At 43.7% G+C, this 24,535-nt stretch overlaps 3 protein-coding genes across 3 annotated transcripts in view; 2 read left to right on the forward strand and 1 right to left on the reverse strand.

The window, feature by feature from the left end:
- The window catches only part of LOC140368045 (tetraspanin-8-like), a 276,094-nt gene that overhangs the window by 112,103 nt on the left and 139,456 nt on the right, over nt 1-24,535 (forward strand). The gene's annotated exons all lie outside the window — the stretch shown is intronic.
- The window catches only part of ccdc146 (coiled-coil domain containing 146), a 93,795-nt gene continuing 71,601 nt past the window's right edge, over nt 2,342-24,535 (forward strand). The window contains exons 1-3 of the mRNA XM_072454909.1: nt 2,342-2,575; nt 22,917-22,999; nt 24,231-24,446. Of these exons, the coding sequence (XP_072311010.1) occupies nt 2,342-2,575; nt 22,917-22,999; nt 24,231-24,446 (533 nt within the window). The remainder of the gene's footprint in view (nt 2,576-22,916; nt 23,000-24,230; nt 24,447-24,535) is intronic.
- fgl2a (fibrinogen-like 2a) lies at nt 3,024-14,859 on the reverse strand. Its single transcript, XM_072454876.1, has 5 exons — nt 14,079-14,859; nt 13,131-13,335; nt 6,127-6,346; nt 4,815-4,985; nt 3,024-4,713 (listed from the first exon to the last, which is right to left on the reverse strand). The coding sequence occupies exons 1-5, from the start codon at nt 14,655-14,657 to the stop codon at nt 4,398-4,400; spliced, it is 1,491 nt and encodes a 496-aa protein (XP_072310977.1). The 5' UTR covers nt 14,658-14,859; the 3' UTR covers nt 3,024-4,397.

The raw sequence follows: 24,535 nt of genomic DNA on the forward strand, positions 1-24,535 counted from the left end.
TCCTACAGTACTTTTAGAGACTCTTGGCACCACCAGAAGGCCGGCATTCTGAGAGCGAAGAGCTCTGTTTGGATGCACGTTTGCTGTATAAAAACAAGGGCATTGCTGATTCAGTTTGATTTTTCACATAAAGGCTCAAAACATCTGTTCATAAAATGAGTCAGGATGTTTAAACCTAATTGTGTTGTTTACTCGATAGGCCGACAGATTAGCTTGTGTATTTATTTTTTTTATTGTGAATGAAACGTATTTCTGTTGTGTTTGTTTGTGCTGACAGAAGACATGTTGTTTCGTGTGGATAGGAATAATAAACCATCAAAAAATATGAAATCTGACAGTTGAACAGCAAATTCCTCCACAAAAATATTAGAGATTTTAGAATTTGATCATATCGACTGATTCAGAAAAAAATACCAAAGAAAGTCTGGTCATCTTCATTGTTTAGGAAGAATTGTGTAGCTGAAATATAAAAAAATAAAGAAAAATTTACTCATTTACTGCATTCAAAGCTAAAACATGATGTGATTTGCTGGAACTTCATCTTAAAATGATAAATTGCATTAAAAATCATTTTTATATGCCTTGAGAATAGAGCTTAAACAAAATAAAAGGGAAGATTAATGCATTTGGACAGCAATCAACAACAAATAACATCATAAAATGTTCAGTTAGCCTAAAGTTAAACCTTTAAGATGCTAATAACTAAACTTAGCGTTCATTAAAAAGCATTAGAACACCGTAGATTGATACATGTGTTTACCAGTAGTGGCTCTGTGGTTTATCAGGTTGTTTCATGGCTTTTTTGCTTACTTTTTGACATTGTTTTGGCTAATGTATCTCTAAACACCTTTAGCCTAGCACACAAGCAACAAACATGGCGGATTTCCATGGTAACGGACGCTTTTTTTTTTGTGACGTTCCATCATCCTGAGCTACGACAAGGACTTTGCACAAACATACAAGCCCAAATTAGCATGATATTTGTATTATATTGTGCTCAAGGACTTACCAACAACATGCTAATATAAATAATAAAAATATACCTGTGTTGTGGGAGATAAAAATGACTCATGCCAGCTCCAAGTGTAGATGTTACTGTGGGAAAGAGATGTTTTAAAAAGGGAAGAGCCGTGTTGCATCACTAGCACAGAGTTATCCTTGGATTCAGTGATTGAATCCAGTTTCTTTCTGTTTCTTTCGTGTTTCTTCCACCTGGACCGAAATGTCACAGGCAAAACACTGCCACCTGCTGGACAGTCACTGCAAAGTGTCAGTGTAACGACGACAGTAAAAAGTATAAAGATTAAGTTATAACATAGAATTAAGCATTGGGCCGAGGTTTGGCAAAACAAGCAACTTTTTTTTTTCAAGTGTCATTTTTTTTTTTTTTACAATTATAAGGAAAGTGCTAGATCTTTCACCTGAACGTGTGGCACCGTTGCTATAGTGACGACAACACTCTGGAAGTGAAAGAACAGACCGTGATTTTTCTACAACTTTATGCTTGAAAATCCATCATTGGGACGAAAACAGTTTAAGCCTTGTAAGTATAAGGTTTTGTTGTGCTGTTATAAGTAGTGTTTGAACAAGTTACCGTAAAAAAGTGAGTTAATTCGTGCAAAATTAATCAATGCTAACTTTTTTTTTTGGTCAGGGTGTTAACTTTCTGGGTTAGCGCTAGCTAGGCTTACTTTTGCTAACGCTATTTGGCTTAACGTTCCATTAGTTAAAGTTCTTATGGCAGGTTTGCGTGTTGTTCTAATTATAACTTTGTTTGGGCCTGTGGTAAACATTTATCACTGTTTTACATTGGAAAAGTGGCAATTTGTGAAGAACGACTGAAAAAAGGTACAGAAACTATTTATCTTAACCTAAAGAAGCAAAAAACTCCAAAATGCAAGGAAAACATTTCTGACAATATTTAAAAATGTGTTTAAGAAAATGAAGGCGATGCCATAAATGTGTATTTGGTATAATAACTATTTTGTTACTAGTTTGAATTAAATGACCTTTAGCCCTTTACAATATGGTTGCAAGGTAACTAACTGTTTTGGAAGTATAAGACATAATATTATTATGTCTCATCTGCTGCCAGTGTACAACAACCAGGAAGTGTAAACTGAACTACACCAACAATGGTAAAGCTTGAGAAAACTAAAAGGCATTATTGTTACTAAAATATAAAAAAAAGTGAAGTATGTTTTAGTGAGTGATGGGTTATGGGTAAAATAGTATTGTATTTTATTTTACAGTTAGAAAGGACAGGCTCTTGTTATATGGCGTTGAATGTGTCCACTTCTTTGTCTTGTCCCTGTTATTCTGCACCTGTGCCTACAGCAGGATGAATCTATTTGAGGACGAGCAGGGCAGCCGGCCGCTCAGCGTGGAGGAAGAGGAGGAAGAAGAGGAGGAAGAGGAACAGACAGAGCAGAGAATGGAGGACAGGCCTCTAGTGACCATCACACCTGATGCCTCTCCAGCAGCAGAGGAGGAGCAGGAGGAGGAGGAGGAGGAGGAGCAGCCCCCGACCTGCACCGATGTCTCCACTAGTCCTGCTCTACAATATCTGGAGGAGGTGAAGCCTATTATTTTACAGAAGCATAAAACATTTAGTACTTTAAAATACATTATGCATGCTCATCCCTCCAAACATGGTCTAAAATCCAGGGTTGACCTTTTTTTTTTTCTTGCCTGGTCATGATAAATGGGTTTTAGTGGGATAACAAGCTTATTTTTACAGACATTTGTAATTAAATGGCCTTTATTGTTGTGCTGTTTGGTGGAATAGATCGCTTTGGCCTTTCGTTCACCTATAGACTATGTTAATTGAAAATGTGAATCAAATCAGAGGCTTCTCAGCAAACTCTGGCAGACCCAATTTTTACCCCCCGAGGGCCAATAGTAGTCTAAAACGACACATCCGTACAATATTTGTTCTTATATGACATCGTAATTACATAAGGACGATAAGAGTATAGTATGTATTTACAAGTAACACCATATTCTCTGTGAAATCACTAGTATTTTCCAACAGTGATTGATACATTTTATTGAGTATCACTTACATTGACAGACAACATCACTGACAACAATTTCCATCTTTCACAGCTGTATCAAACAGAATCCACATGTCCTCTAAAGTAAGACTTCAGTGCACTGCAGACCACTTCATTTTTTAAATGTATTGTCATGCCTTATGTACACTTGATGTACGGTATACATTTTGTAAGGTGCCTAAAATACAAAAAAGCTTAAAAAATTAAGCAGGCATTATGATCTCTGAGCGCATTGCAATATACAGAGCTATGGTGGGACTGAGAACATTTTTGTATAAAAAGTGCATATTTTTTGGCATGATCTTGTTAATGGATGATAGAAAAGGTCAATGTTTTACAGAATCCTAAATACACATAATATCACTATATGAATGATATCAATATCAATAAAGCTCAAATATCAACACTCATAAGACCTTACGCATTTCATATTTATAAAAGCTTTCATGTCGCTCTGAAGAAAATAAATACTGTACACGTCCGTAAACATTCCGTTTCCCATTCACAGTGTGTACACTTGTTACGCGGTGCTATACATGTTTCTAACATTAGGCTGCAGTATTGTACAAGTGGGGAATCTGAGCTGCTGTTCTAAATGCAAAACTACAGTTGTGCAGTTATTCAGTGCTCCCAGTCTTGTGGAACAACCTGGCAAGACAAATGTATTCACTGTCAAGAGCAGTAAGCAAAATGTCAATAAAGTACAATGTTCCTGGCACTGTCCCCAAACTAATTTCATTTTTGGATCTATCGCGCAGGATAATGATGATGCATTTCATCAGCATCACAAAATCTACACAGATGCACTGTTGCCTTGTGGCTGCTGTGAATCGGGGCTTTGATTTTTAATAAAAGTGTGAAAACCAGATAAGCCCTGCATGTGGTCTGGTGCCATGAATTTCAGACTAATTGCTGGAAACGGTTTGATCAGCGCTCGTATGCCTCACACGAGTGCCTTCTTTTAATTAAGGAGCGTATTAGAGCAGGCAAAATGATAGCTCGTTAGTTTTTATGACCGTGTGCTGCTCTGTGTCTCTGGTTTATGACAGGACTGGAACATGGACAAATGTGAGAGACATTTCACATGGAAACCCTCCGTTTATTCTTATGGCTTCTAAACACTGCACTCTCAAATGCAAGTGGATTTTTTTAATGTTTTTCCTCAAATGTGTTTAGTCATAACATTCACATGGCCGCACTCTTGAATAGTGATTTATTGTTTTTAAATATAATCTTTGAGCTTTTACTGCATTCAAGCTGTCCAAGTGCATGTACAAATATACCTCAGCTTTTCTTCCCATCTGTTTAAGACTGAACCATTTTTATTTCTGGCAACTATATTTACGGAGCATAGTTTTTGGGCCTGATCATCATCCTGACAGTCTTGAAGGCCTGCCGGTAGTTGGTCGGGTAGAACTCCGACGACATGTTGTGCCAGGTGCCCCAGAAGATGCCGTTCCGGACGCCCTTGTATCGCTTGTGGTAGTACTTCCCGTTGAGGTTGGCGGACATGCAGGCGTCGAACCACCAGCCCGAGCTGTAGTAGGCGCCGCAGTTTCCGGACGGGTACATGTCATTGTCGCGGTCCGGAGTGGAGAAGAACTTCTGATCGTGGTTGAAGTGTTTGTTGAAGCTGACGGCGTTCCCGGCCGTCCCACTGCAATGAAAAATGTATCTTACGTTCAGAACCCCTCCGTGGTGTGACAGGGCCGGTGCGTATGAATATTTGATACCGCCACGCGTAACGGCTAACGCTACCTGTATCCGCTGATGGACAGGCGATATCGAAGGAACTCGTTGGCCACGTAGAACTCGTCAAACTTGGCGTACTCCCTCACGCCCTCGAAGTCCTCCAGGTCTATGCGCAGCACCATGTCTTTGGCTTTTGTCAGCAGATGGATGTGGTCGTTCCCCAGCCAGGACTCGCCCCTGCAGAAGTATCGATGTGAAATATTTATAGTGAATCAAGTGCGGGGCATGTCAGGCATCATGAGCAGCCGATGTAGAAGGCTCGGTGCATCTTAAAACGTGTTCGCCGGAGTGGTTTTTACTTTTAAACGAGAAGCTCTACAGCAGTCAAGATGGTCGCAAAGGAAAAAGAATGTTAATGATAAAGATGAATGCCAGGAAGAGCTCGTTTTTAGATCTACAAAGTTCTACATTATTGACCAGTCCTAATATCTGTTTCTTTTGTTGTTTTTTGTGAATCAAGTTTGCCATTTCTCACAATAATACAGTTTCTTTGGGCTTGTCTTTGGCTGCTGGGGACGATACAAATATGAATGAAGTAAAAATCACAACAGAATATGAAATGGAATGGAATATAGAATCATTTGCTGCATGATTGTGTAAACATACTTCTATTTCCATTTGTACTCAGTAGTCTGTTCTAAACCAGTCATTTGATGGGCAGAGGACAAGCTTAACACACGGGCACACACAGAAATGCCCCGAAAAATGACAAATATGGTTAAAATCAGTTGATGTCTCCTGATGACAATGTTGTAACCGTGATGGCCCATCCCAATTGCTTTAAAATCAGCTGGATTTCAATACAATCTCAACTGTAAAACCGAAAATGAAGTCTTTTTTTTTGTGCCCATCAGCGCAATCTCTCACTTAATATGTCTCCCGTGTCCTGCTGCAGTACGTGTGGGTTGCCTGCCGGCCAAAGACTTCACAGAGAGTGGAATTAAGAAACATAATTAATCCCTTAGTGCAATAAGCGACTCTCTGTTTCTATGTTGTAGATAGAGGGAGTTATGATATTATTATTTTTTCTGCACCAAGTGACATTTTGTTGTTGCCCCCATTAAAACGTACACTAACTCGTAATTGCATTTGGGCCATCAGCAAAATGGAAGCAAACATTTCTTTTTTATGCAATGTTTTTCAGTCTAGCCCGGTCCCAAACAGATGGCCGGTTCCAGTTTCCTGGTCCAGTGCTAAATTAGAAATGGGAGGCATGCGAGAACTTTTTTGTGTATATTATTCGCCATGTGCACACGCTAATGGGTTTCATCTTAATACACCATCAGGACGAATGCTATCGAATATGTATCAGCGCTACCTCAGATTCCCGAAGCCCTTTTTGTACTCGGCCCAGGTCCGGTTGAAGCTGACCGACCCGTCTAGTCTCTGCTGGATCACGGTCCAGCCCCCGCCGTAGGACTCCATCTCGCAGAGGACCTCGAACGTCCCGTTGCGAGGATCGGGAGTGACTCTGTACACGCCGCTCTTCCTCTCCTGCAGCACGTTGTAGTCGGAGCAGTCCCTCGGGGCCAGGATGACTGTTGGCAGGCAGACAGGGAGACAAAAAAAAAAGAGAGGCAGAGCAGTTTAAAGAGACTGCGCACTGAATGCGTTTTCATTTTTCTCTGGCGTTCTCCCGCCACTAAACCAAGGGACTGTAAAACCAACAATCCCTTAGGCGCTGACAGGAGAAAATATGAGAACGAGACAGTGATATCGTGGCGGGCTTGCCAAGTTTCCCTTTTCTGTTTCGTACAAATATTTCAGTGTAAATCTTTACAGTGGAGACTTTTGTGCAAATATATGTCAATTATGGCCAGGCAGAGATGAAATGTGGTTGAATTAAACCTTTTTTGATTGAAGGGAATTGGAATTTCCTAAGCTTGATACAACAACGATATGAAAACACTTTCTTTTTGTACAATACAATGCAATTTTCAACACAAAAATAGTACATTCTTCACATTTACTTTGTCTTTTTTATGGAATGGCTTAAAGATCATCTGTAGATTTGAGTTTATTTTGGATTGATGATGAGGTGCTCCCTCTGCTGGTGATTGACTGTTGGTGTTTGTTTTATGTTTTTTTTGCTGTGTTTTGAATGATACATGGGCAATTTTATGAAAGACCTGTGCACTTTTAGCCTGCATGAACTAGCATTTGTTGTGCTATCTCTGGTTTGTGCAATATTTATCATGCAACGTCCCTGTCAAATAAATAAATAAATACATTCAATAAAGGTCAAATAGCAGTTTATGTCAGTTTTCCCCCCCAGCAATATTGATGCTTCAAATGACAATGCAGTTTCTCGAAATTGAAACAGTATGAAACGGTGCATTATGGAACATTTCAGCAGAAAGAGAACATTTTGTGTTGTGAAGAACGAAGAGCTAGCGTCGATTGAAAGGTTTTCGCTATGGATTTTGACAGTGCCGGACGACCGCGCTCGAGCATCTTCAAAAGGGCGATTCCTGTGGGATGTTCTCTGTCTGCAATGGTCAGTCAAAAGTCGTCCGAGGAAGGAACGGACGCTGAACCAGTGACAGATGATTGACAGGTGTTCCTCTCCAGTCATCGAGTATTGCTCAAACTGTACGGAAAGTTTACGCTAACCCTGATGGAACGTTGTCAGAATGCACAGTATGCACGCAATTAGACAGGGATTCAGTTCACAATGCTATGCCTGATTAATATTGTAGAGAATGGCCAAGGCTTCTATTAATCCCTAAACGCACCTGTCTCTTGCTTTTTAAAATAGTGAGAAGGAAACGACTTCCACCTGCACAGTCCAAGGACAAAGGCCACTGTCGATCGATAGCAGTCTAATGCACTACGGTCTCATTTTATACAGTGCAGATCAAAATTCTCTCTTCACACTCCCTCCCCCCTGCTGTGCTGCGCTGCTTTAAACCGTCTCTCATGCCGCTGCATTGACCCAGGTGGAAGGATCTTTGTCAGTTTGTGTTTAAAATGCTAAAGGAGAGTACCCAAAAGACAAGAGGAAGGGTGACACTGGATTAAACGGGACTCGTCGTCATGACTTTGGCGCCCCCCTTCTCAAATCGTTCCGAGCGTGTGGACCCTCACGCTCTACATGTCCCACTGCTTAATCCCTTTTGGAAACTCTGCTTAAAGGGAATTGCAGCGATGCTCGGCGAAAGTAGAGCAGTCGTCATACTCAGGTTACCGGGCATCCACGTTTTTCTGTTCTAGCGCCACAGCCCAGTGGTGAATCAAATCAAAGAGGCTGGCCGATTAATTGCAAAGAAATCACAATTTGAGTGGTAACAATTTAGTTCCTTGAGGTAATAGAGGTCATGCAGATAATAGTGCATGATTTCGAATTTTAGGAGTGTAATGTTAATGGTGTCATCTCTTGTATCTCCTGTAAGAGCTTAAAACTAACTTGCTACAGTTATGAAAAGAATATACAAACATCTCTACTAAATATTTGGTTTGTACCTGACATCTAAAGGAAAAAAAAAGCAGTAATAGTAAACCAGATAAACAACAGGTCACATTTAGCACTGATACAGACTTTGAGATCTGATTTGACATTTCTTTCCTTTGATAACATGTTTCTGGGTTTGTTTGTTTGTTTGTTGAGGACATTTATTGTTGTCAAGTGAGTTGAAGTGTCCATTATCACCCCCTACCGTGAGTAAACTAGCTAGCTGAGCTCTGCACAGTCGAAGCAACACGGAGCAACTACTTGCAGAGTCCATTTTGTCAAGTCAATTTGAGCGTCATTTAGACATTACAGCGTCCGTTACAGATCAAAATTCCAGTCTTCTCTCAAATATTGTATGCGTCGTGCACTGTGAATTGAATTTTCATTTTAAAACAGACGGCTTATTCCAATAGCAACGCCTTTCAGACAAATCACAATTGCTTTTAGTTCGGCTTCAACCCGACTCTCGAGGTTTGACCCGTGAAATAGTTTTTATGTCTCCCGCACTTGAAGAAGATGACTACAGCTCTCCACTTTGGCACTGCTCCCTCTTTATTGTCATTCGTCTGTCTGGTGTGCCCCCCCCCCCCGGCCAGACAAGAAGAGCCATCACATCTCATTTACCTTGGGCTCGATGTCTGACCCATCTAACTTTAATATCAGCCACTTACGGATGCCCAGATGTTGGCTGATTGGCTGTCCCAGTGGTGAGGGTGTAGCCTGCCTGGATATGCCCTTGCCTAATAACTTCTCTGCTGGCGAAGACGGCAGACTGTGTGATGAGCTTTAATAAATGACTTCCCACACCCTGCCGGATTGCATGCTCATAACTTATAAGCAGGGCTGGGTCGCAATAATCATCACTTAGTTTTATACTCAATAACATTTACTCGAGTACCTTTTTGATCATTATTTTGTGACATCGAACTTTTACTTAAGCGTAATATTTTTTTATGAATTTCCTACCGCTTGTTCCCATTAGGGGTCGCAGGTTTATTTGTATTCTAAGTGTGAGTTAGCAATTAAGTGACAAAATCTCTCTGGAGATGATATAATAATATACAGTGTCCCGTATTTTCTGCACTATAAGGCGCACTTAACTTTACGACAGTGCTCTTTATAATCCAGTGTGCCTTACATAAGGATGAATTCTGGTTGTGCTTACTGACCTAGAAGCGAGTTTCGCTTAATGTGCCTTATACCGTAATTTCCCGACTATAAATGGCACCTTTTTCATCGTTTTGGCCGGGGTGCGATTTATACTCCAGAGCGACTTATATGTGATATTATTCGTTATTTTCACATGTTGATTATTTTCACTCTGACAACCACAAGAGGGCGCTCTAGGCTCTAAGCGACGCAGAAGAAGAATCTGCACTTCCTCTACCTCTGGAGTTTGTGGAGTTGTTTAGAAGTGACACAGAGGAAGAAGAATTGAATGGATTTAGTGATTTGGGGTAAAACTGATGCTTTGGTAAACTTGTTAGCATGTTCTTTATGCTATAGTTATCTGAATAACTGTTAATATGTTACGTTAACATACCAGACACTTACCACAGTTCTGTCTGTGCCTCATGTAACTGAAGGTGTTAGCGTTAGCATACGTACACCTATTCACCATGTTCTCTAATCTATTATTATTTTAAATTGTATTTCAAATTCATTTCCCCAAAAATGCGACTAATACTCCAGTGCAACTTATATGTGTTTTTTCTTCGCTATTATGCATTTTTGGGCTTATAGTCCGGAATATAGGGTATATGAAAAATTATCGAAAATAGACAATTTATTGACACTTGATCACCATTCATTATGATCAAGTGCGCCTTATAGTATGGCAATTACGGTAATATAATATAACATAACATGATATAATAATTAGACATTTCTTGCTCTTTACGTTCAGTGTATTACATTTTTTAGGGTAATATTCCTTAGAAATACCTGAATCTGCTCGTCAGGTCAACTTTTTTACTCCTACTTAAGTGACAGTTATTTACATGAGAGCAGTTTTTGGCCACGCTACACAACCCTTTCATAAATTTGATAGACATTAAAGGGAAATCAACTCTCCTATCTGCATCAACAGTTTGCAATGGGCTGGCACGTACAAGGATAAGCAACCATATGGGTACTCGGTGATAATCTGTAACTGGGCCACAATAAAGTTTCACGGTACAAAGAGAACTCATCAAAAGCTAGCAGACTTCCTCCTCCAGAAACTGCGCCTCGCCACCTCGCAGATAGACGTTTCCTGACGAGGCAGCACACAACTGCACATCCATTTTCTTTGGCTGAATTGAGTTAATGTAGCTGAACTGTAACATGAATTGCTGTCCGTTCACCTCAAGGCCCTCATATTTCTCGGGGGAGTGATGGAGAAGAATGGTGCGTGGAGCCGGGATGAGGGTTGACAATGGGGTGAAAATAAATGCAGGCAGCAGGCAGCGGCGAGAGCATCTTGACTGAGCCCGACAAGAGCTCCTCGTACTTCTGCCTGAAGGTGAAAGTCTCTTTTTACATCGGCACCAAAAGACAGTACTGGTCCAGCATATCCAAGCATTTACTCCCACACCCGGCTGCAGTTCTCATGGCCCTCTCATTTAGCGTTCAAGGATATCAGGCTATTCATTTACGACTCACTGTAAGCTAACTGTGATTCAAAGCTCACAAAATCCACAGGGATCACAGGGATGAAACTGTTTTTTTTTTTTTTTTTTAAACAAATGTACTTAACTGTTTACATACATGTAGATTTATTTGCAAGTGTAGAGTATTTTTTATTTGTTTGTTTGTTTGTTTGCTTTAAAACCTGAGTAAGTTAATAATTTAGTGTTGGTGTCGATGGTTCTTTCCTGTCTTTTTCATTGTTGACTAGGGAGGCTAGTGTGTGTTGGTCCAACTTCCTGTGCTGTGCTCTGTGGGACTCGATGACTGACAGGCTGTCAGCATCCCCCAAATACTCACATCTGATTTGGTCATGACATCTTCGAGGAAAGTAGAGCTGCTTCTACAATACACTCTTTGGGGGAAAACACAATACTACTAATTTAAATCAAACAATGTTGGGTACTTTAGCTTTAGGCTGGTGATTATTATTTAAATTATTTGGTTAGTTATCAAATACCCACATTAAACATGAGTTATTTTTTAGTGTAATTCTACTTTTGTCTGAGTCATAAAACAAAAGTTATGAATGTAACTTCGGTTCGATGAATCCCTACTGACTGCCAGAGGCGGTGCTTTAGCACTGAATGAATCCTATCATGTGCAAAGGATTCATTAGGTGCTTAAGCACCGCCTCTGGCGGTCAGTAGGGATGAAAAAGAACCTGTTCTCTCAGCTCATGGCCTGTTTTGGATTCTGGGTACAGCCCTACTGGATATACACATGATTCTACGCTTCAGTGTGTATTACATACAGTATGTCATAAACATACTGTATGCATAAACAGTTGAAGTGTTAAAGTAATGAAGGTGTATTTTTACTCAAGTTCAGACTTTGCAGTAGACTATTATCAGTAGTTTGTTTATTTCCTTGGAAACTGCTGCTGGTTCTTTTTGTTTGACTTCAGGCATCATCAGGAATAAATGATAACATGAAATGGAGTTTAGCAGGTCCAACTGTTTGAAAGTCATTAGTATACAAAGACACGCGTTGTTCCCCCTGAATGCCCCTGTGACTAAAGAAGAATAGAATACTGCCAAATTGTTTTGGTGAGAGATACTGGTTGTTTATCATGCAAGAATGAACACTCAAGAGCATGACCTACAGACAAAGGAACAGGAGGAGCGTGGAGCGAGGGAGACGCACCACCACGAGAAAGTGGATTATCTGCAGACGGGCAGAGAGGAGGTCGGAGATGATCCGGGACACAGCAGAGCTAAAGGGCCGTTTGTCGGGAAGTTTAGGGAGGAGAAGAAACACAACACTGGGATTCCCTTCACACCAATGCCCCCTCTAATCTACTTAGAAATAAGCTGTTCCCATCAGACATCCACCGCCACATTCTTCATTTATGCTGTATCAAAATAGTGTTCACGTTTCACAGCACTTGCCCAACTCTTCTGAGAAAAACATGTTGAGTTGAACCTTCTTTATGTTTAGTCAATTTGATGATGATAACATTTTTAAATAAGCCAAGACTCCCCTCCCTAAATTTGAGTATCTCCATATGGACAAGACAACTTTCACACTCAGGCCTCTTTGACTCGGTTATATAACATCTCATTTAAATGATTTGGAGTAGCACAAGTGGTTTCTGACTTTCACTTCTCACTTGACTCTCTGCCCTCCAAACATTAGTATCATTTACGCAAGGTGAAATTGCCTGTGCTTGCACGCATCACGCAATACCCGAAAATCCTTGTTTTGCCCATCTCCGAAAACTGAGTTTGCCTTGTCAATACTATTTTACTGACATTCAAGGTTGCCTCTTTACTCTCTCTTTCTCTTTTCTTTCTTTTTTTCATCAATAATACACTTTATTCGTGCATCTATAAGCCTTCAGTCACCATATGTCTTCACCCCTATTTATAATTTTTAAAACACACAGCAACAGAACTTGCATAACACAAACTAACCTATATAAAGAGAAGACAGAAATAAGATATCAGTACACATTCACATATATTCACAAAGTTCCTGATGTGACAATTTTTCTGAGAAGTTATATCTAGTCATGTATTATGTAGCCTCACAACACTGGGCAATCTTTGAAGAATTTTGAAACAGGGAGAGATTTATGGGGGGAGGGGAGTCGACAGATAAAGTCTTGAGAAAAATCAGTTAGATAATTAAACTATTATGACAAACGCTAGCCATGACGGATGTTAATAATGTGCGTGGTGAGTAATTGAAACCATGCTCACATTGAGGGCTGTTCTGCACGGCGCACTGAGTGTTGCACGAGGAGCTGAGCTTGTTGACCAGTCCGGTGATGTTCTCCACACGCCGGTCCACCATGGCCTGCACATTGTCCATGTTGAGCAGGTTGAGCCCCTCCAGGCGCCCCTGTAAAGCAGAGATCTGGCTCCTGGCGTTGCGCAGGCTGGCAGACATCCGATTCAGCTTCACCTGGAAAAGACCACAGCAAAAGGGAAGGAAATCATCTCTGCGCGCAGAATATAAAGCGGCTGGATTATCGCTCGAGCCGCCAGCCTCTTCATTGTTTCAATTAGGAATTTAGAAGAGAAACAAGGCTGAGTGATGCCTGGCTGCCGGCCAAAGTAGCGCCGAGAGTGGTCGCGCCTACCAACCAGAGTGACAATTTAGCGTGATTTGGCTGCTGTGCAATGCTCATTCCCACACTGTTTACAGAAGCAGGAATGTTCCCCAGAGGATCAGTGCCGTGCATGACTTTACAGCTCTTTGCATCTGCTCAGTGTACGTTCCAGCTGACTACCTCTGAATAGACACCGTGCAACTTTGTGCCATGTTTATAAAGCGCGTTTTATCTCTCTTTGTTTGAATAGTCCAGCCTCCACAGTTACAGGTATGACGCTAATGCAATTACACATGGCTTGAATCAAAGTAGAGACAGTTGTGCAATCCTTCCTTTGGCATGGTTACATGTACCATTGTCTTTGGTTGTTCATTTTTAAATGTATTTATTAGATGTGGTTTTATGAATTATTTATGTGAGTAATTATTCACTTTAAATTCCCCTTTAATGTGTCCATTGTCAAACAAATTATACTGAAAACATAATTTTTTTTTCAGATTTTTCTTTTTTCTTCTAATGTCAGAATAATTACATCTGTTTTTTTGTCATCATGCACCACATTTTCATCGCCGTATCATGAGACAAATCCTCTTACCTGCATTTCCAGCAGAGAGCTTGGGCTGGGAGTCAGTTTGCCATAAATTGGGACTTGTCCAGCCCCGGTTACATCCTGGGCTCCTGGGATGGTACCATCTCCCCGCTCCTCTTGGCTGAACCCTCCGAGCAGGTCCTGTCCTGACAAATCCACTCTGTGCACCTCCTCTGCGTCCCTCTGGACCTGCGCCGGCCCCTGTTCAGCTTGCTGATGTACCCGTGCGGCGCGGCACTCCTGGCAGCCACTCTTCAGCTTGTTCACCTGCTCTTTCAGGCTTTGCAGCTCCTTTATAGTTTTTTCCAGCAGTCTGAACTGCTTAGGCAGCTGGATGGTGAGAGGAGGCAAGGTGAGGTGATAGGGACAATCCTCTTGGTCCTCTGAGTTTCCACACTGACTCGAGGGTCGTAATTTAATCGGACAAGAGGCTGATGGTCCGGACTCAGTTCCCAAAGGGTACGATCCTCGACTGTCCCATCTCTGGTGCGCATTGACGGGGAAGTCTGCTGCCCAGCTGCTGCCTGGAACCAGAGCGGCTGTCACCAACACTGTGCCAAAGATGCAAACCCCAAGTGTCCCCATTTTCTCTTGAGTAAAAGTTAATCAACCTCCAATAAGGTCTCCGTTCAGTCCAGCGATGTAGTAAGAAGTGTGAGCTGCTGTGGATTATTGGAGTCTTAAAGATGTAAGTCCAGTGTCCGGATGTTTGAGAGCGAGTGTGCGCAGAGAGCAGTCTGCAGGAGGCAGAGCGCGCTGGGGAACTGCCGCTGCCTCACATAGTCGTGTCATTAATATCAGGACGGGAGAGAGAGGCAGGGAGGGAGCGAGGTATGGTGCTGTGGAAGGGAGGGGCACAACTATTGCGTAATGCAAAACACCATATCCCCAGAAAAAATGGAGATGCAGGCAGATTATGTGAGAGAGTAGAGGGGGGAGAGAGGTGCACCCGCTGCAGTCAGGTGCCTCGCTGCTCATTTCCCTGAAATGAGTCTGTTCATTGGAACTATCCACTCCACAGCGCTGGGGCAATGTGCTTCGTCTCTTTCCTGTTTTTGTGGTTTGGTGGCTCCCTGTTGTATGACCTTATCCAGATGAGCTATGAACTACTGAGCAACAGTAAGTTAGGCAAGTCCCTATAAATCAATGCCGTACAGTGCACTACAGCAGAGGAGAACGGATGTCACTTTGCAGTATTTTTGGTTGTTGTGAGAATATATTTAAGTAGGCTATTTCAACAGATATATAAACAATACAACAAATATTTATTAAATGACAGATCCAATTTCTAACTATATTAATCTATATTTGTACCAGATGCCCTGCCTATCTCAACCAGCCACATGCTGTGAGAAGAGTATAGACCATATATCTGAAGTTTCCCATCTTGCCCATGAACGCCTGCACTTTTCTCATAGATATAGATCAAACACTACTAAAGGAAAAAAAAATCTAATTAGACAGGAAACGAGATGATTACAACGCCTTAGTCAGTGTGCTTTTATGTAGATAAGCTTCGATTGAGATTTCAACATTTACTTTATATTATGTTTGTGTTGAAATAGATAATTAGTCATTTTAAGACTTGCAGTTTTAAAACGTGTTTACTCAGAGGCTTCCGGTGATTACGCCACACTTAATGCATAATACACATGTTGGGACGTTAGACAAAAACTCTGTACGTGTTACTCTTCTCACATTAATCGGAATCTGAGCTGTACTTTCATGCCGACCGCAGATGATTCATCTTTCACCGAGAGGCTTTCTCTGACGTCTCAAGTCAGAGAGGCAGCACAGTTTCAGATAATTGATCTCGTCCTCACAAGTGGCTCCATGACCTGATGGAGGGATCCGGCACAAAAGAAAATACAGAGACACAAAAAAACCTCCATAACAAAGCGATTCAATCTCGCTGTTGGCTCAACTTCAATTCCCGCAGTCAATATGAGGACATGAACACATACAAAGAGGAATGGCGGGCCCTCTCCATCACACAGTGCGGCGCCGCGTCCTGTACGGAGAGCCGGTCATTATTTTTCTCCCCGAGGTGCAGGGTATTAAAGTCTACAGCTGCTGCTCAGTCCACCCTTCACATATTTTATGCACAGGTCTGCAGTGCTAATATTTTACACGAGCGCTTGAGGCGGAGAGACAGGTGTGTATGTTCCCTCGGCTCCTGTTGTGGGTCCACACCTTTCAACCACTCTGTCTGCTCCACATATAAAATAGAGGCTGCACCTCGAGTGAAGTTTCTGCCTGAAATATTTCGGTGACGGTTCGGAGAGCTTTTGAGACGAAAGTTTGGACGACTTGAGCCGAATGAATTCTGGCCATTACACTGGTTTGGTTTGACGTCTGTGTTTGGGAGGAATAAAAAGTGCGGCGTACCGGAAAATACTGCATAGCTTCGATGTTGAATTGCATTTGTAATATAAAATACACCAGATAAATCCTGTTTTATTAGTTGATTATGAAAACGTATTTATTGTGGTGATATTGCTCCAAAAGCCTCTTATGATGACAACACGAACAAGGCAGTTTACGTCGCCCGGATCGGCGTCACCGGGGCCCCATCCTGGAGCCAGGCCTGGGATGGGTGCTCCATGGCGAGCGCCTGGTGGCCGGGTCTTACCCCACGGGGCCCGGCCGGGCACAGCCCGAAAGAGCGACGTGGGGCCGCCCTCCCGTGGGCCCACCACCCGCAGGAGGATCCATAAGGGGCCGGTGCAGAGAGATCTGGGCGGCAGTCGACGGCAGGGGCCTCGGCGACCAGATCTCCAGACACAGAGACTAACTCTGGGGACATGGAATGTCACCTCGCTGGGGGGGAAAGAGCCTGAGCTTGTGCGGGAGGTTGAGCGATACCGACTAGATATAGTCGGCCTCACCTCCACGCACAGTTTGGGCTCTGGAACCCATCTCCTCGAGAGGGGCTGGACGCTCCACTTCTCTGGTGTTGCCCGCGGGGAGAGGCGACGGGCTGGTGTGGGCTTGCTGATAGCCCCTCAGCTCAGCCGCCACGTGTTGGAGTTTACCCCGGTGAACGAGAGGGTCGCGTCCCTCCGCCTTCGGGTGGGGGACAGGTCTCTCACTGTTGTGGCGGCCTACGGGCCGAACAGCAGTGCAGAGTACCCGGCCTTCTTGGAGTCCTTGGGAGGGGTACTGGACAGTGCACCGACCGGGGACTCCGTTGTTCTACTGGGGGACTTCAACGCCCACGTGGGCAATGACAGTGACACCTGGAGAGGGGTGATCGGGAAGAACGGCTTCCCCGATCTGAACCCGAGCGGTGTTCAGTTATTGGACTTCTGTGCTAGTCACGGATTGTCCATAACGAACACCATGTTCAAGCACAAGGGTGTTCATCAGTGCACATGGCACCAGGACACCCTAGGCCGGAGGTCAATGATCGACTTTGTTGTCGTGTCATCAGACCTCCGGCCGCGTGTCTTGGACACTCGGGTGAAGAGAGGGGCAGAGTTGTCAACCGATCACCACCTGGTGGTGAGTTGGATCCGCTGGCGGAGGAGGAAGCCGGACAGACTTGGCAGACCCAAGCGCATTGTGAGGGTCTGTTGGGAACGTCTAGTGGAGCCCTCTGTCAGTAGGGTATTCAACTCGCACCTCCGGGAGAGCTTCTCCCATGTCCCGGGGGAGGCTGGGGACATTGAGTCCGAGTGGACCATGTTCTCCGCCTCCATTGTTGATGCGGCTGCGCGGAGCTGTGGTCGCAAGGTCTCCGGTGCCTGTCGTGGCGGCAACCCCCGAACCCGGTGGTGGACACCGGAAGTAAGGGATGCCGTCAGACTGAAGAAGGAGGCCTATCAGGCCACTCTGGCTTGTAGGTCTCCGGAGGTCATCGAGGGGTATCGGCAGGCCAAGCGAGCCGCGGCTCGTGCTGTCGCAGAGGCAAAAACCTGGGCCTGGGAGGAGTTCGGGGAGGCCATGGAGGAGGACTATCGGTCGGCACCAAAGAAATTCTGGCAAACCGTCCGGCGCCTCAGGAGGGGGAAGCAGTGTCTCACCAACACCGTTTACGGTGCGGGTGGAGGCCTGCTGACCTCGACTGGGGATGTCGTCGGACGGTGGAAGGAATACTTTGAGGATCTCCTTAATCCCTCAGTCACGTCTTCCGAAGAGGAAGTAGAGACCGGGGACTCGGAGGCTGGCTCATCCATCACCCAAGCTGAAGTCACTGAGGTTGTTCGCAAACTCCTCGGTGGCAGGGCTCCGGGGGTGGATGAGATCCGCCCTGAGTACCTAAAGTATCTGGATGTTGTAGGACTGTCTTGGTTGACACGTCTCTGCAACATCGCGTGGCGTTCGGGGACCGTGCCTCTGGACTGGCAGACCGGGGTGGTGGTCCCTCTGTTCAAGAAGGGGGACCGGAGGGTGTGTTCCAACTACAGAGGGATCACACTCCTCAGCCTCCCAGGTAAGGTCTATTCCAAGGTACTGGAGAGGAGAATCCGACCGATAGTCGAACCTCGGATTCAGGAGGAGCAGAGTGGTTTTCGTCCCGGTCGTGGAACACTGGACCAGCTCTATACCCTCCATCGGGTGCTCGAGGGTTCATGGGAGTTTGCCCAACCAGTCTACATGTGCTTTGTGGATCTGGAGAAGGCTTTCGACCGTGTCCCTCGGGGTGTCCTTTGGGGGGTGCTTCGGGAGTACGGGGTCCGGGGCCCTTTGCTCAGGGCTGTCCGGTCCCTGTATGACCGGAGCAGGAGCTGTGTTCGCATTGCCGGCAGTAAGTCAGACCTGTTCCTAGTGCATGTTGGACTCCGCCAGGGCTGCCCTTTGTCACCGGTTCTGTTCATAATTTTTATGGACAGAATTTCTAGGCGCAGTCAGGGGTCGGAGGGTGTCTGGTTTGGGGACCACAGGGTCTCATCTCTGCTGTTTGCAGACGATGTTGTCCTGATGGCTCCATCAAACCCGGACCTGCAACATGCACTGGGACGGTTTGCAGCCGAGTGTGAAGCGGCTGGGATGAAAATCAGCACCTCCAAATCCGAGGCCATGGTTCTCGACCGGAAAAAGGTGGCTTGCCCTCTCGAGGTGGGTGGGGTGTCCTTGCCCCAAGTGGAGGAGTTTAAGTATCTCGGGGTCTTGTTCACGAGTGAGGGAAGGATGGAGCGTGAGATCGACAGGCGGATCGGTGCAGCGGCTGCAGTGATGCAGTCGCTGCATCGGACCGTTGTGGTGAAGAGGGAGCTGAGCCGAAAGGCAAAGCTCTCGATTTACCGGTCGGTCTACGTTCCTACCCTCACCTATGGTCATGAGCTTTGGGTAGTGACCGAAAGAACAAGATCGCGGATACAAGCGGTCGAAATGAGTTTCCTCCGCCGTGTGGCCAGGCGCTCCCTTAGAGATAAGGTGAGGAGCTCGGCCACACGGAGGGAGCTCGGAGTAGAGCCGCTGCTCCTCCACGTCGAGAGGAGCCAGCTGAGGTGGCTCGGGCATCTGTTCCGGATGCCTCCTGGGCGCCTCCCTCGGGAGGTGTTTCAGGCATGTCCCACCGGGAAGAGGCCCCGGGGAAGACCCAGGACACGCTGGAGAGACTATGTCTCTCGGCTGGCCTGGGAACGCCTCGGGATCCCCCCGGAGGAGTTAGAGGAAGTGTCTGGGGAGAAGGAAGTCTGGGAGTCCCTGCTCAGACTGCTGCCCCCGCGACCCGGCCCCGGATAAAGCGGCAGAAGATGGATGGATGGATATTGCTCCAAAATACGTTGAAAATTCTTGTTGTGAGCGACGTGACCTCTCAACAGATCTGACCAGTAACTCGGGATTGCCAGACTAAGGGGCTCTTTTTCTTTTCTTCACCTAGCGCCACTTTACATTGGTCGCTATGTTAAGTTGGATCTAGGAACAGGTATTTTGGTTAAGTTCAGGGCTTTGGCACAGATTTAAGAACCGGGTTTTGGCAGAACTGTGTCGGTTTTCGGGCTGGGACTGTGAAACATTCCAGGCAAGGCAATCCCATCTCCACAGAGACGAGATCGGCATGTGAAACGTCAGTTATCTAATCAAGAATAGGTTACATTTGATAACACACTACTCACAGGGAAATGCTTGTTGGAGATACTTTGGCGGCCAAGTAGCACGTCATGATCATGAGTTAAATGTGAGTAATAAGTGAGATTGATGAGGCACTGCAGACTGTCTCCAACACCGACGTTCCATTTGACTTTAAAACAATGTATCAGGGACGTAAAACCCCAACAATGGAAATGATAGATAGATGGATAGATGGATAGATAGATAGATAGATGATGGATGGATAGATATATAGATGGATGGATAGATAGATAGATGGATGGATAGATGGATAGATGGATGGATGGATAGATGGATAGATGGATAGATAGATGGATAGATAGATAGATGATGGATGGATAGATATATAGATGGATGGATAGATGGATGGATGGATGGATAGATGGATAGATGGATGGATGGATGGATGGATGGATAGATGCATAGATATATAGATGGATAGATAGATGGATAGATATATAGATGGGTAGATGGATAGATAGATGGATAGATAGATAGATAGATGGATAGAAATATAGATGGATGGATAGATAGATGGATGGATAGATAGATGGATGGATAGATATATAGATGGATGGATAGATAGATAGATGGATGGATAGATAGATAGATGGATGGACAGATGGATAAATACCTAGAATGTGGAATGTGTAATAACAACGAGATGGAAGACAGAGACGAAAGACGACTGTCACATACTGGACTGAAGTAACTTTGGACATTTACAGTGTGGAAAAATTGACTTTTACTTTGAACTTGAATATGGACAAATTTACCAGACACTGAGACAGATGGATCAATAATGAGGAGGACATATGCCTGACTGACCTTTTTATTCTCCGGTTTATTCTTCTGACTTTGACTATTCGCTGTCTTGTTCTGTTTGTTAAAAAGTTAAAAATAAAAAAAAAACTATCGGTATCGATTAAACAAGGTGTTTCCGCTACTTCCTGCTGCCGTCCTCAGAATTGTTGCTAAATAGTTTAAAATAGTAGACAAAATGAATCTTCACCAAACACTGTTGCTAATTGTTACCTCATTGTTGCCAGTCTGAGCAAATTTTTTTTTTTTTTTTTTTATTAAACTCTGCCAATCACATCTCCAAGTACTTAACATCATTGGCTTATTTGAATGCACCAGTTCACCTCAAGTATTAATTATTTAGCCCTAAGTATTAATTATAGTTGACAAGGCTCTTCCAAGATAATCACACATTTTGTTGTTGCTGCGTGACCACGGGTGAATGCTAATGCACACTCTACTGAAAACATTAGAATAAATCACATTAACAGCCACTGTAATCTACATCATTCACCGCCGTCATATCTCCGTCCCTTTCAGCCCTTGGGACGTGCCGGGGTTGAGCATTTACTCGTGACAATGGCCAGATAAACAGTATAATGGGGGCGCATCTGAAAACTTAATCGGAGCAGAAAAAACACGTTTGAAGTCACAGTGGGTTACACCACAGCCGCCGTATGCGTACAATCCATTGCTCTTGTGTGTGTTCGGCGCCGTTAGATTAGCCGCAACACAACGTGACCCCAGATATCCCGAAAGGCTGCAGCTGGCGATACAGACAAGCCCATTCCTCATTACTTCTCCCACACTCCAGTGCCCTGCCTCTGAAGATAAGAAGGGAACAACACCTGTCCTCTACTTCTATCACCGACACAAAGCCACAAACTAAACCACTCGCTCGGCCCAAGAAGGATCAGAAAACAAGTCGGGAGACGTCATTTCGCCCGTTTCGAAAGTCGCCCGGCCTGCCCTGTCCGCTCTTCTTTCAACCGTGTTTCCATCGAGTTTATCTGCGTTCCCTAATCCCAATGTTATCTCGCTGTTGTTTCTCATTGGTTCATTTGCTTTCAGTTGTTTTTTTTATACCGTTTTTATTATAGATCCGTGGATAAGATGTTCTGATATGAGGCAGTCACTTTGGATGGATTCCCCTGGTACTCGGAGTTCAGAATACGCGCTCGCAAGCACTCTTTACAGTTGGTGGCAATTGCAGTCCAAAAGTATATTGCGGTAAAAGAAAGCTATTATTTTGTCAGAAAGTTTGGGTTTGTAATAATCTCCAACTCCTTTTTTTTGGGTCTCTGATGATTTAGTTTTCAACTGCTGGAACTTAATTTTGACTGAACAATATTGCACTAAAATGCTTACTGGTCACAATCAGGCAGAGTTGAACCTGTATGTGCTTATTGGATAGTTGTATTTTCCAAAAACAAAAAAGGAGCTTCTCAGGCCTTATCTTGTATTATTTCTGTTCCTTTACCTGGGGAACTGTAGGAAGAGAAACATTGTCCAAAATGTGTTGAAAATGTATTTAAATAGAAGAAATATGTCTAAAAAACTTGAACGGCAGCTGACGAATAGTGGGAAATGTGGATAATTGAGTGCATTTGTCAGTAATATATTGATAATCTTTTATAATTGTTGGCTGAGCGCTATTCGATTGTATTTGCTCTTTCCAAAAACAAGGTAAAAATGGCTTTTAGTAATGATTTCATGCACATAAACTACACAGACTTTGAATCTGTGCCATTTAACACAAATTATATTCAAATTTCTTCCTCCAAAGTCTGACTTCTCGTCAAAACCACATGTTTTTACTGACAGGGATCAGTAAAAACCCGATTTAAAAACTCTCCCAAATAATTGATCATCTTATGCATATCGGGGGCCATATTTTTCCTCATTCTTTCTGATATACTGTCACAAAGAGGTCAAAAGTTGTTCTCTTGCACATGTAATGATGAGATTTTTTTTGCTTCCCAGCTGTTGGCGTCAGGAAAAATCAACAAGAATGAAGTGTCAAAAATAGCAAACACGTTCAAGCGGCTTCGAGACGCTCTTAAAAGGTAATGCTTCCTCTTATCACCTCTGCTACCACACAAATACATCCTGGCAACCTGTCCAAGTCACTTACTGTTGAACTAGATCTGGAACCACTTCCATGGAAACACATTTACATGACATTAATCACACCTTATCATCATGGCATTGTATTTCTTTTTTCAATTTCAGTTTTTCATATTTCCTTTTCAATGTAATATCATCTTTGTGTATTTTGTGCTGTAGCTGGTGCCCTATAGTTTATATTACCGTATTTTCCGCACTATAAGACACACTTAATTATAAAGTGCACTGTCAATTAAAGTCGATTTTTAATCCTTTTTCATGTATAAGGCGCACCGGACTATAAGGTGCATTAAGCGAAACAAAATGTGTACCACACAAAATCGCTTCGAGGTCAGTAAGTACAACTAGAGCTAATCTATATATAAGACGCACTGTCAATGAATGGTCTATTTTCAATCATTTTTCATATATAAGAATATTTTTCATATATAAGAATCATTTTTCATACATAGGAATCATTTTTCTTATATAAGGCGCACTGGATTATAAGGCGCATTAAAGGTGGAATGGACGATTTTTTCCAGCAATTTTTTTATCATATTTCCTCGTGGCGTGGATAAATCATTTGTCCTGCCACGTATCAATCATAAAGTGCACCTATCGCTCACCTGCAGCCGCGTGCGGTTCGTCCCTACGTTTCCGCGTGCCTAAGCAAATGGATCTATCATAATATAGTTCCCTCAGTGTACGGGGCAAAATGAAGACGGAGAAAGACAGTTCGAGCTGACGCAGAAATGGACAGAAATCTACGGGAGACGAGAGATGCGATGCGCTCCGTTGCGCTAATAAACAAACGCACGTGTGTGTTGTATCAGTCCGCACGGGGGAGTGCGCATGCGCACTTCCGCCTGCGTTCTCAAATCGCCGAAAAATCGTCCATTGCGCCTTTAAGCGAAACAAAATGCGTGCCACACAAAATCGCTTCGAGCTCAGTAAGCACACCCAGAATTAATCCATATATAAGGCACACTAGATTATAAAGGGCACTGGATTATAAGTCGTTTTTTGAGAAAATGAAAGGCTTTTAAATGTGCCTTATAATGTGAAAAATACGGTAGTACTTCAATCTCCACCAGCTCTTCACATAAACCTTAATCATGAAGAAATGATTCACCTGAAACCTATTTACAGTAGTTGTACTTGATCTCACCCCACATCTGTTGTATATAGTACGCAGGAAGCCAAGGTGCGGCTCATTGGACAGGCCAAGTGCTCTCGTGCTGAGCTGGAGCGACTGCAGGTCGAGCTGGAGAGCACCGAGGAGCAGAGCGCCACCGAGGAGCCGGACAGTGAGGTCATCAAGCTGAGACGAGAGATTCTTCAAGCGTGCAGCGACGTGAAAGCGGCCGAGGACAGAGATTACCGCACCCAATGTGATCTGCAGTGGTGAGAAAGATACACTGTGTTCAATTCCTCAGTTCTGTTCAATTAACTGATAGCATTATCGCCATCACTCAACTTTTTCCAGGCAGACA

Source organism: Eucyclogobius newberryi, unplaced genomic scaffold, assembly GCF_026437365.1.
Source record: "Eucyclogobius newberryi isolate DKJ021-1_F unplaced genomic scaffold, fEucNew1.0.hap1 SCAF_2, whole genome shotgun sequence".
Classification (NCBI taxonomy): domain Eukaryota; kingdom Metazoa; phylum Chordata; class Actinopteri; order Gobiiformes; family Gobiidae; genus Eucyclogobius; species Eucyclogobius newberryi.

What these genes read in the sequence shown, in the direction of transcription:
- fgl2a (XM_072454876.1), bottom strand. Translation starts at nt 14,657, where the DNA reads ATGGGGACACTTGGGGTTTGCATCTTTGGCACAGTGTTGGTGACAGCC. An exon ending in GCTCTCTGCTGGAAATGCAG is followed by an intron (nt 13,336 to 14,078) that starts GTAAGAGGATTT and finishes GGTCTTTTCCAG; the next exon opens with GTGAAGCTGAATCGGATGTC. An exon ending in CTGTCCATCAGCGGATACAG is followed by an intron (nt 4,714 to 4,814) that starts GTAGCGTTAGCC and finishes TTTTCATTGCAG; the next exon opens with TGGGACGGCCGGGAACGCCG.